Here is a 13,618-nt window from a genome sequence, read left to right as displayed (position 1 = left end):
GGCCCTTTTCATCTCCTGTCTCTACTCTGCTCATCCTTTCAGTCCTTTCCTCACTGTGGGGTCCTGTCCTTAAAAGGGAGTCTTGTCTTGACAGGTCTACTTGAAGAGTTCACTGAGGTCAAGTGCTCCAGTCTTTCCATACTTACTGTGGGTACCTTGTGCTCACTACTGGAGAGGACAAGGCCCCAGTTTTAGTAGGCTCATTTGAGAATCTCCTTTTCCAGCCTGTCAGATGCTACCCAACTCTTACTTTTACTCACACAGGTATCAGTACCAGGCAGGTTGGTGATGTGTCCCTATCCCACTATTTGCAGGTTAATGGGATAAGCTTATCACCTTTGGTTTTATTATCTATTTTTTCAGAATCATTAATAATACATTATTGTTAATCATCACACTAGGTACTATCTTCTCAAGAGCAAGGAATTTTGATTCAACTTTAAACCCAATGTTAAGAATACTTTCCCAGTGAATAAATGGAGGTTGAGGGCTGGTTTGAACAAAGGCTAGAAAGCTAGGTACTTAATCTTGTGACAGCCCAGTTAGAAACCCCATTAGTCTTCTGACACAAACCTCAATTTTAGGTGATTAAGAGAACTCCAATTATTTTAATTACCTTAAATAACGTGGCAGGGTACAATGTTAACATTCTACCAAGTAGGTAATGGCCTGTCCACAGTATGTATGTCCTACACAACACATAATGCTAATTGCTAAACATTTATTCTAGCAAAGCATGACACATAAGCAGAATGACTTGCCAGCCTGAAAGAATGAGGACAAGAGCAATTTTTTGACTTTTTGCTAAGATGCAAGATTTTAAGATAGGTAAATGAACAAGGAGTAGGATAAGGCAAAGGATTAAAAAAAAAAAAAAAAAACCCACACCTCAGAGCAAATTCCTGTAGTTCATCCTAAGATTTAGGCAACAAGAAATCAAAGAAATTTAAAAAATTTTTTCAATTGAAAAACATTTCACTGATGGCAATTAAAAGGTGAAATTTAAAGGTCAAGATTTCCAAATTAGAAGACTGCTACAGTAACTGAGGTAAATGTTATGAGCATCTTTACCAGTTATCACAGGGGTGAAAAGAGCCACACGTTGACTTTTAAAGTTGAGTATCATCACCAAATGTAAACATAAAATCACTGTATACTGACATCAACCAGTGAAATATTATGTTTGGTTGCCTCAGGTATTAGTTGCATCATACAAGATCTTTCACTGTGGTGAGGGGACACTCTAGTTGTGGGCCCTAGATTCAGCAGTTTAGGCACGTGGGCTCAGTTGCTCTGTGGCATGTGGAATCTTGGTTCCCCAACTGGCTATCAAATCTGTGTCCTGCATTGCAAGACGGATTCTTAACCACTGGACCACTAAAGAAGTCTCTAAATTATGTATTTCAAGTATTGTTATTTGGTGGTGATATTCAACTGCTTTCAAAAAAATTCCCAAGTGCATTTAACATTTCCCTCATAGCAGTCTCAGAAGTACCCTAGAAATTAAGTTTCTAGGGAATTCCCCGAGTGTCCAGTGGTTAGGATTTGACGCTTTCATTGTCAGGGCCCAGGCTCAATCCCTGCTTAGGGAACTAAGACTCTGCAAGCTGTGTGGCACAGCCAAAAAAGTTTCCTTTTCTAGTACAAATAAGCCAGAAAAATTATGACCTCCCACAATCAAGGACTAAGTAAGACTGCAAGTAAACCACCATTCTGGAGGGTGAAAGTGGTAATTTTACGTGGCTTTTCACAAGCCATGGAATTTGCAATTACTATGACAGTACCAAGAAGTTATCATTGTCAAATACAGACTTCATACTGTGAATGCACATCCTTTCTTCACCTAAGTGTTTGGTGTACTTACTATCATTTTTTTGCTTGTCCCAATTTATTTTATTGGGGTGGCATTTGTGGGAAGGGTTTTTTATACCGGACTACAGTTGATTTACAATGTTGTGTTAGTTTCAGGTATACAGCCAAGTGGCTCAGTTATACATGTATCTTTTACAAATCTTTTCCCATTTAAGCCATTACAGAATATTGAGCACAGTTCTTCCCTATGCTATACAGAAGGTTTTTGTTGGTTACATATTTTAAAAATATATCATCTACTTTTGGGGCTCGATATTATTCAATCAAGAAGCTGGGCAACCCTAAGAGATTACTAAGAAAAATCTGATTCCAATTCTTAGGAGAATAGTATTAAAACCACTTATCGTTTTCTACTTTCAAGAATCATCTTTTCTGCACTTTAAAAGCACTGCAAATCAGTTCACTGCTGTCAAACACCTAAAACGTCCTTGAGAAAAATATCTTACATACAGATCATTATAATTAAGACACATTATTTAGAAATTTTTCTCCTAGTAGCCACAGGAAAGTGCTACCCTAACGCCTGTTCTTTTTAACCACTGGGATCCATTTTTGAAAAAACTAACATGTGAGGAGGTAACACAACAATAAAGAGAACTAGCACACGATGTACAACTTACTGAATGATTCTGAAACTTGATCCAGTTCATAAATTTACACAATCTCTACTAAAGCTCTCAAGTCAAACAATGGAATACAGTTATTTCTATATATTCCTGGATTCTAAAATAAAATTTTCACTTTAAACTTCATTAACATAAACTTCAAATTTTTAACATCCACCTCAATAAACTGAACAATTAAACCCTTGACACTCACATTTATAAATAATGATTTCAACCATATTTTGAGAATCCAAGATGTTATGTAACAGATAATATTCTAGAATTTTGTCAAAGATCAATCACAATCTACTACTTATATAGATTGAAACCAATCAAATACAATCCAAGGGTGAAGTTAATTTCTCCACGTTCCTTCCCTATTTAAGCAAATTACAAATTCAGACAGGTCTCTGTACTTCTTGTTCTGAATGTGAAAGGAATATCATTCCACACGGAACAAAGTATATCCCAGAGATTCCAGCTGAAAAGTCAAAGAGAGGAATTTCCTGGCCGTCCAGTGGTTAGGGCTCCTCTCCCCCACCGCAGGGAGCACAGGTTCAATCCCTGGTCAGGGAACTAAGATTCCCTCATGCTGCGGTCAAAAACGAAAAAAAGCAACTATCTTATGAAAATAAGTCCTTAATAAATAAGATGGCATACTTTTACGTAGGTAGCTGATACATGTTAAAATTATCCAGTGTAGTTAAACATACAGAGAAAGGAGTAACATTTGTTATTAATCAAAACGTTACCTTAGCACACAAATTTCTGTGAAAATTCTTGTTTAAAGTTACAGAATGGTCACTTTATATTTCAAGTAACTTACAAAAGGGTTAAGTGAAGTTAAGAATTACCAGTTCTAACTCAAAGTGAAAAAAGACTAAGTTACAAAAAAAACCCAAAAAGATACTTTTTAGTTGATAACTACCACATTTTTAGAAACAGAAGTAATGCTGCTGTCTCCATCATAATTTATAGCTGACAGCTCTTATATGAACACATGAACTGGAAGGCTAGACTAGAATCTGGAATTGCTGTGTTAACAAATGGCTTACAATCACCACTGTAACATTTCCCATGTTTTCAGAGGAAAAAAGAAAAAAATAGATGTGAATTTGAACAGTTTTATAGAATATTTACTCATCTCCCCAAAAGCCCCATCATACTAGTAACTCTACTAACAGATGAGCTGGTATCCTAAAATTAGACATAAACCACTAACATTAGCTGTACAGCACAGACACAGACATAGTCTCAAAATCAGGTAAACAAACAACAGCTATTACCACTTATGACATTTTATTGGCATATGACAATTTACAAGGGTCCCTGTTGCATTATACATCACACTGAGTAAGAATCGTTTAGCCATCTACATTCATTCTTATTGGGTATATTTTTACTCAAATTGTAATTGAATTCCCAACACTTGATTTTAACTGTGACAAAAGGGAAAAATAGTACTTCCCAAAAGTAGGCTGCAATAGGAAAAACAAATTATGCTTTTTATATTAAAATTTCTAAGATGTTGAAAAGTGTACACAGCTAAGGACTGAGTCATGGCCTTCTTAAACAGCTTTCTTAATCCTTTCTAGAAATATCCTTTGGTTATTTTTATTTTCCTTATGTAGGCAAAAGGAAATCTATTAATGCAGGTTATCAAACAGCTACTATTTTCTGGCACTTGTAAACAAATATTCTTACCAAGAGCAACCATTCAGCTTTTATAACATGTCATGAAGTGTAGAGTTGAATTGTGGTTTAAAGACAGGCTTCTTTATATGCTTGGCTCTAAAACAAAGATACCAGCCACAATGGCATTCTATTGAAGTGTTTTCACAATCCCCCTTCCCACTATTTTCTAATAGGATACTCTTCCCCTCAATTTTAATACAAGTAACCAAATATGAGTACATGTGGGTTAAAGCAATGCACTTGAACTTGTAACCTGCTGATAGGCCTTAGGTAGCTTTATTCCTACTCCCTATTAAATAATTTTTCAGTAAATTCCCCTTTCCACTTCTCTTATGTGGAAAAGCAAAACTCCGCATTTACAGTCATGTACAGAGATTCAGTATCTAACCAAATAATAATTGTTAAAAGCTAAATTTATTTGTATAAAATAAAATGGAGGTGAAAATTTTCCTGTGTTGGAGATCAGATCCATGTTGCTTTAGCAGGTAATTACGTGCTATGCTGACTAGAAGAATATTAGTTATGTCCTGATTAATGCAACATATATTTGTTTTTACAGTGTTTCCTTTCTGCTCAATTTCGGAAAAACAAAGAGAAATCATGCAATGCTTAAGGATCTTAGGGCCATGAACATCACATTTGTTGAGTTTTGTTTTTCTATTTTTCCCCTCATATAGCTGTTAGGTAAATGCCTCTGACTGCAATCAAGGTGCCAGAAGCATCCTAAATCATCAGTGAGCATGAACGAGCCATACACTTAAAATGCTTGTTTACACTAACACAATAATCATTATCTTTTAATGCAAACAAATACAACTAATTCAGTTGCTGAATTAACAAAATGAATTTGACTACTTTTATATTATGCTCACAGAGCAGACTTAGCACTGAAATTTTACTATTTCCGATATTCATTCCTTCTAAGAGATATCATCATAAACATAAATTAAAGGCAATTCACATTTGAAAGATTATCTTCCTGAAGAACAGAACCCTTGGAAAGAAAAAGAAAAACCCATTTTACAAACTGAAACAGAAATAGTGGGAAAAAAAAACAAGGTAGATCAATGCTGTGACAAACTTCCTGTCAAATCTTTTTATTGGTGACATTTGGAAAACAAGTTTCTTAAAATACTACTAATGAGCAGTATATTCTGTTTGCCTATTATTCCTTATAGTTAACTATGAACTAGTGATTCAGCTGTCTAAAAGCTCAAATAAGTATGTGAGATATGACGTCAGGTACACATCTTTTTAACATTATCAAGTTATTCTGCAGAATAACCATACCAATATCAGAATTACAGGCTTTGTTCTGTTTTTCTTTTTTAAGTAAGACGTTCCGTAGGAATGGGGGTTTTGTTTGTATTATTACAAACCAGATTCCTCTCTCAAAGAACTGATATCTAAGACCATGACTCAAACTTTCAAAGAAAACAGAGAACACTGAATTTTGAATGCAAATGGTAAAGGCTCCTAAAAATGTTTTTTATAGCCCACTGCTTGCTTTCATACTTTTCAATTTAACTTTTAACAGCTAGTACTTTTGAGCTATTGGCAAAGCTTCTTTTACCATCTTAAACATTTGATGAGATGTTAAATTAGCTTAGTTTACCAAAATAACAACTTTTTCCATGGTATACTTCAAAAATTAGTCACCCTACAATGTAGTGTGTTTGAATTAAGGAGAATGTTAAACAGATGTATACAGTTAAAATAATTAGTGTGGTCTCTATAGACAATTCCTCTTCAGGGATCTGTATGTAGAGCTAACGTTTACTTCAGAATAAACATTAACACAAACAGGGAGGGGAGAGAATCAGAACTTTCACAGAGCTGTACTTGACCATATCTTATAGACAAAGCAGAATTACAATGCATGTAACAAAAACAGTAAAAGTATATATTTTTTTAAAAGTTGATAGTTACAAATATGGTACGTAACAATTTTCTACTTTATTTCAGTACAATTTTCAACATACAGTCTACTATTTTTCAAGATATTTGAAGATTCAAAACAAAATTTCTCTAGACTACTTGCAAACAGTAAAATTTTAAGTAAAATGCTTACATTCTTATTTGAAAACAAAAATCATGTAAAAAAAAATGGTGGGTGCAAGTTCTGTTCTCTGTTGCAATCTTACTTCAGATTTCCTATTCCTAAAAAAAAAAAAAGAGAGAAAGAAAATAAAGATTAGCAAAGATATGAAGAGTGAAATAATTCAAAATAATCACTGTATCTAAAAATCAAATAACTAACTGGCCCAAGAAACTCACACAAAAGAACATATCAGAACCACTAACAAGTTGAAAATTTCTACCTTTTCTTCTTTGCGTCTGTCCTTCTTTTCTTCATTATTTTCCATGGTCTCTTCTTCATCTTCAACAATCCCGTCCCCTTGGTATTTGTCATGAGTCCACTTTGGACTGCTACCTGACTTTTTGAAGTTAAAGCGCCCTCTGCCACGTTGGAAAGTACCACGACCTCTTCCTCTTTTGGCCCAATAATCCACACCATCATCTCTGTCATCATGCTACAGAAAGGTTAAACAAAGAAAGAAATGTCTTTCTTGTAAGGAATATAATTACATCCCCAATAGTGTTATTGTATAAATCTTCTGAAAATTGGGTATATGAGGTGGGTACTGTTCTAAAATACACAAAACCAATAAAACTGAACTTTTCAACAAAAACATGCTGCATCATGAAAGTAAATAATTACATGCTTAGTAACCCAAGCATTTGAGAGCTGCCCAGACAGTTTACTGAAGAATCTCAACTGCTAAATTACTGCCAATTATCAAAATTTTTATTGTTCTGCTTTCCATTATTTCAATCTACTATGCATAAATGAGATAATGTAACTGATATTTTCCCAAAAAAATTACCCGTCACAAATACGTAACAAAGTATAAAAATGTCATTACAACATTATCAATAACATTTAGTAAATAAAATAGGTGGTAAGAAGTATCTTTTACATACAGATACAGACTTTTAAAAATCCTACTGAGATAAACCTAAATTAATGTGTATTACATATTAATCTTCTTGGCAAGGGCACAAGCCAAATCAGGATGGCATGATCCCTAGGGTAATACCGCAACTTATTTCTTGTTCACTAACCTAAAATTCTGCAGCTATTATATCCCAACTTTTTTATTAACTGCATCCAAATAGATTGTTCCCCAAATTACAAATTATCCCATTAACCAAAACAATCTGAAAAAGTGAAAAGTACTTGGCTTTGTGTACAAGTAGATGAGTATTACATCCCAAAGAACAAAACAAAAAATGAGAAGTTCTTCTGTAATGTAACTGCTGCCCATCTCAAACAAACTTTTTAAGTTTGTACCTACAAAAAATGGGAATGATGCCCCTTTATGAGACAACAGGTATAATACAAACATAGCTGCCTAACTTATGGAGTACTGATACTGACCAACTGTCCCAAAGTCACTAAACTTTTAAAAAATAATACATAACTAAGCACCTTTTCAAAACAAAGAATGTGCCTTTGTGCATATTCACATAATACAGCTCACCCTCCTACCTGACTTAAAAAGTTCACACATGTAATTAACAGACAGTGTGAAAAGAGCCCTCACCAATTTCTTTTCTAATAATCTAGCTTTATCAAACCAGTGAGATGACCAAAGAATGAACTTAGGAACTATCAAAAATGTACCATTCCAGTACGTCAAAGTTTAACTGTAAATCCCAAATAAATTATTTTAAAATAGTCTGCCACTCAAAATAATACGTACATACAATGATGTAATTTCAAGCTCCTTTTTGTTATCATCACAACTCTATAGTTTATGCTTTTCATTTGTGATGTTTACACAGTATTCCATGAATTTGTAGGAAGAAGCAAATGGGTTTTGAAGCAAGAGGTATGGATTTAAATCTTAACAGAAACTGAGTGAACTTTACTTCCTCATTTAAAAAAAAAAACGAAGATAGTCTTAAAGGAACACAAATGATTTGTAAAAAGTGCCCAGCCCAGTGCCTGACAGACAGGCACTCAATCAAAGGTGGTGGTAATAATGCTTACATGGTGCTTATTTCTAAGGATGAGGCACTGGTCTCAGCATTTTCTATATACTAACTCATCTAATCCTCACAACAACTGTAAAATACTAACTCCATTTTAGGAATAAAGAAATCGAGGGACAGAGAAACTGAGTAACTTGCCCAAAGCCACAGAGCCAATCTTTTCCAATGCCCCTTATGCTCATCATCCTCAGAGTAAGCTTCCCAGAAATCATGGTAACAGTAAATGACTACTAAATGAGGTAGCCAAGAGCTAAAACAGGAAAAGCAGTAACAAAGCTAGACACTAGAGTTAGACTAGCAATTACTTTTAACTATACAATCATCTTATACAATAATCTGAAACTAAACAGCTACATCATTACAACATATCCTTTGTTTCTCAAAGGATATCCCAGCAGCTACCGAAGTGACACTTTAATGCTAAGCATACTAGTTCTTTTCCTTTTTTGGACAAGTGGCATGCAGAATACTGGTTCCCCGATTAGGGATGGAACCCATGCCCTCTACAGTGGAGGCACAGTCTTAACAATGGACCACCAGGGAAGTCCCTAAAGCATACTGAGTCTTAATCCTCAAATTCTTATATCTAAGATTTCAGTCTTACTGTAGACTAATTAACATTAACTACTTTATAGAAGATAAAGGGGATATGAGATATTTATAATATATAATCAAAAATATGTTAACAGAGGCCTTCCCTGGTGGCTCAATGGTAAAGAATCCACCTGCCAATGCAGGAGACACAGGTTTGATCCCCAACTCAGGATGATCCCAAGTGTCATGGCCAACTAAGCTCGTGCATCACAACTAGTAAGCCTGTGTAGTAGAGCCCAGAAACCACATCTACTGAGCTCACCGGCCCTAGAAACCATGGTCTGCAACAAGAGAAGCCACTGCAATGAAAAGTCTGAACATCACAACTAGAGAAAAAGCATGAGCAGCAATGAAGACACAGAATAGTCAAAAATAAGTAAAATTATTAAAGGAAAATTCCAGTTTGAAAAAAATGTTAACAAAGGAGGCCATATTAGAACCAAAATCTTCTGAATTGTCTTCTCTTCTCTACAGAATGATTGAGTTTCAAGAGAGTTAATTTACTAAAGCTCCAATCCAAATCTCTGTCTCCACAAGGAATTTTCTCTTCCTCAGATGACAGTAACATGGGGAACTTACCCATTTCAGTACTTTCCTATTTGGTCAAACTCTTTACAAATACTCTCAATCCTTCCAGAGAATCTCAGGTTCTAAAGACTACTATCTTTCCTGAAATATTTATTATTGAAAACATTATCTTATCTTTGCATAACTCAAAGTTTAGAGAAGGGAAATTTCAGATAAGAATGCAATAACTGTTACCAAGTACTGGAGGAAAAATGATACATGCTGTTAAGAACCTTTACGGGTTCAAATCCTAACCCCACTCTCTCTGGCTAAGTACCTTTGGTCAAGCTGCTCAATCTCTGTACCTCTGTGTTTTTCATCTATAGAAACTGAATAATGGTCCTACCTCAAAATGACTTTACAAGCATGAAAATAAACTGAGCGACTTTCACTTTCAGTTCAAAACACTAAGAATGGTGCTGAACAAAATGCTCAGTAAATGTTATCCATTATTATTACTAAGTATTAAATGTTTCATTACTATGGACAGAATGTCCATGCTTATTAATTATTCTGAAAAAAACCTAGAGCAATCTATAGCTTTCAACTTCGTTCATTCTGAATTAAAAAAAATTTTTGTATTTATAGTCTCATCACTGAAAAATACCTTTACAGACTATCCATAAATACACATGGAGAAACCAAAGCTATCATTCCAATGGCTCATTAATTAACAACCAAAATAATTAATTTGGGGAACTGAGTTATATATAAGAAGAAATGTGACATTAATTATACTTCTAGTGAGCACTAGCCTGTGACAAATGCACACGTATGTCTTATACAGAAATGAAGATTTTAAAATATAGTCCAGAACAGCAACATGTAGAATGTTAAATAACACTCATCTTGATTAGTGTAACTAAAGCCTAATTATATGCTAATCAAAAATAATTATGTCCCAATTTAAGACAAAAACTATAATACTAGAAAGAATATCATAGAAAAGTGAAAGTGTTAGTCACTCAGTCGTGTCTTTGCAACCCCATGGACTGTAGCCCACCAGGCTTCTTCGTCCATGGGACTCTTCAGGCAAGAATACTGATTGGGTAGTCATTCCCTTCTCCAGGGAATCTTCCCAACCCAGGGATCAAACCGGGGTCTCCTGTACTGCAGACAGATTCTTTATCCTCTGAGCCACCAAATTAAATATTTGCAAAATGTTTAAAGTGTTAAACAATTATTTAACTTGTTCACCTCTCATTTCCTTAACTTTTTGTGCTTTTACATTTGTTTTATTGTCTGGCATTTTTACAAGCACTTGCTCCTCATTCACACCTTTGAAAGGTTGGCCTTTTAATCTCTTCTCTTCTGACTGGGTGATATTACTGTGGTTCTGTGACTGTACGATGGCACCTAGGTTTTTTTCTCTCTAGATCTGCATTAGCAACTACCTACTGCACATTTCCACTTATTATGTCTTGGGCACTTCCATAACAGAACTTAACCTTCACCTCAAATGAGCTGCTTTCCTCTGTATTCCCTGTGCTTGCAATATCCTTTCTTCTCACTACCAACACCAAACTAGAGGGTCCCTGAATAAGCCTTCATAAATGTGGCTTTAACATTTTTCAAAACTAGTCCCTTAGACACTCAATTATTTCTCAGATCTGTTTGTCACAGCCGCGTTTTTCAAACTCTGCTTAACATCCAAATTTACTCAAGTATTACTGTCTTCCACAATTTGGCTCCTGCTTCTTAATTTTCCCAAACTTATACCAATCATCTAGCCATGTGAGTACTGGAGTTCTCTATATTAGGATGTTTCACTCCTGCTTTTTTACAGCACACCTGCTCATCTTTTAAGCTTAAGATTCAATCCAAACTCCTCTACAAAGTCTCTCTTAATCAGTATCTCCTTTGCAATAATCCACTCTTCCTCGGGAGGACATCCACAGTATGTATTTAGAATGTTCCCCTTTACCAGTCTCTTAAACCAAGAATTGAAATCCTATGTATCTTTCCATCCATAGCATAAACAGCAGTGTATTAATTCATAAATTCCTATATTAAAAATGAAATGTATCTTTTAAACTTTCTGTAACTCAATAAAACACCTTTCACTTTCCAGAAATTGTCAAGTCAAGCATAAATTTCTCCTCAAAGAAGCACAGATTGTGGAAACATTACGCATAATGCACTCTGTAAAAATTTAACTTTTCCAGACTCTTGGTCATTGAAGTACTCCAAAAAAGAGGCAAATGGAAATTAATTTTTGAAACAACTACAATGCCCATTCTTCAACCAAAATATATATCTAGTTCAGAATACAGCTATATAGTCTACCATGGCAGATGGCTGGGACATTCAGCTTTATTCAAATATACTCATAAAAAGTCAAATAAAAGACACTTTTCTAAAACTCAGCACTATTTTCCTCCTTGCTTCAACAAAACAACTAGTCTTCAGAAATAATCTCTAAAACGTGACTTCCCTGAAAAGCTATGACAAAAATGAATATTCTGTTAATAGTTTTGGTATTTCCTTAAGTTTCTATAATGGAAGATAAACCCTCTTCTCCCATGCCAAGTGCAAAAAATTTCCATCATTACTTAGAGAATCTTTCAGGACCCACCTCCTCTAGCTTCATCCCTTACAAACTACTTCAGAGAGAAGAGCATCACAAGGAAGCATCAAACTAATGTGTACCTAGCAATTTTTCCATAATGTAATTTTTCATCTTCCTTTTACTCCAATAAAAGTTAACAACCTCCTGAAAACCTTAAATACATGTGCTGTGGAAGAATTCTTCTCCTTGTCTTTCAATTAAACAAACAGCTGTAGTGATGAAAGGGAAATCTTAATGATTTACCTTCTTAACTTGACCGTCTTATAGACAGATATGAAGTAGTTTAATGTTCTTCTCTGAATGTGACTATCAAATCAGGTATATTTTTACTTTACCCTGACCAGTCCATAGGTAATATCAATAAGGTATAAACAGGACTAAAGGGACCCACATGTTCAAAACTTCAAATCATCTGGGTAATGATTTATTTTAAAAGTTTCCTATATTATAGTAAAAACTTCTCATAGTAGTGGATGCCTGTACTCAAATGTATTCACCCAGTATGCTTTGAAAATTAATGCAAACCAAATAAACAGAGATTTCTAACACCCACCAAGAAGTACTTCTTGCTCTTTGGGGTATATTCTGGATCCCATTCCTCTTCCTTCGGTCTCTTTTGAAAAGTAGTATTTGAGTTGTTTGGACCAGTATTTGTCCCAGCAAAAACTCCTCTGGCTCTTCCTCTGCCTCTAATTCGAAACTGATTAACAAAGTTGTTTAGTAATGAAATCAAAAGGTATTAAGTTACATGCAAACTCTAATTTTACTGCAGTAACAAAAAACATTCCCTAATTTCTTCCCTAAATCTCAACTTCACAGCCACTGAGGATGGAAAAGGTGGCCATTTTATACTAGTAAGGAGGGAAAAAATTCTGCCTATTGAAAGCTGAATAGGTTAAGAAGAAATGCACAGTCAACCTAGGTTGTCAGAACACTACACTTTCTTTCATGGCCTGAACTAAAATTTTTAAATAGTTTAAACTTTAAGAAGTTGGTTTTTTCCCTTTTACTAGCCAAAAGATTTGTCTAATTTCTTTGAATTACACAGGAGTCCTAAGTGTTAACTACACCTATCACCATATGGGCAAAGCTCTTCTCTTTCCCAAATAATCTAATAAACCCTACTAACAACTAACTGGATACTAGCTCAAGTTAGAAATCTGAACCTAGAAATTAAAGAGTCAAGAAGATGCACTACTATGAAGTCATTAAATTTACAATTATAAAAATTTACGGAAACATGGGAATAATAATATATATACTAGGTAGGATAAAAAGTCATGTAATTTCTATGACTGACACACATATAAAAAAGAACTTGAATAGGCAAAAATGAAAAGTTAATACAAACGGATTTTTTTGTTTCAAGACATGTTCTTATTAATAAAAAAGTGATTAAAGAAATGGATCTAAATCATTAACTTTCCTTGACTCTTGGGTCTCTAAGCACTATGTACAGTTACTGATTCCAAAGTTAATAAGTTATACAGATGCTTCTAAATCTCAAAATGGCATATTTTCAAAATCAGGCAAAAACATGGATTTTTTACTTTCTATACAAAGGAGGTTATCATCCCAGCTCCAGCTCCTCCTCACTCTCCCAAATGGCATTTCTTAATAAAGATATATCAAATACCATTTTAAAGACTACAGGAGT

General features: G+C 34.6%; 1 protein-coding gene across 4 annotated transcripts in view; it reads right to left on the bottom strand.

Moving 5' to 3' along the window:
- Positions 1-3,587: 3,587 nt before the first annotated feature.
- The window catches only part of BCLAF1 (BCL2-associated transcription factor 1), a 31,160-nt gene continuing 21,129 nt past the window's right edge, over positions 3,588-13,618 (bottom strand). For 2 of the 4 annotated variants that reach the window (XM_010844239.1, XM_010844238.1), the window contains exons 11-13: positions 12,515-12,661; positions 6,494-6,706; positions 3,588-6,332 (exon numbers count right to left, since the gene is read on the bottom strand). In XM_010844239.1, the coding sequence (XP_010842541.1) occupies positions 6,327-6,332; positions 6,494-6,706; positions 12,515-12,661 (366 nt within the window). In that variant the 3' untranslated portion in view covers positions 3,588-6,326. The remainder of the gene's footprint in view (positions 6,333-6,493; positions 6,707-12,514; positions 12,662-13,618) is intronic. The other 2 variants (XM_010844243.1, XM_010844242.1) reach the window with 1 other exon arrangement.

The sequence above is a fragment of the Bison bison genome, unplaced genomic scaffold (assembly GCF_000754665.1).
Source record: "Bison bison bison isolate TAMUID 2011002044 unplaced genomic scaffold, Bison_UMD1.0 scf7180017864198, whole genome shotgun sequence".
Taxonomy (NCBI): domain Eukaryota; kingdom Metazoa; phylum Chordata; class Mammalia; order Artiodactyla; family Bovidae; genus Bison; species Bison bison.
Note: the sequence above shows the minus strand (reverse complement) of the source record. Positions and strands in the feature narration are given on the sequence as shown.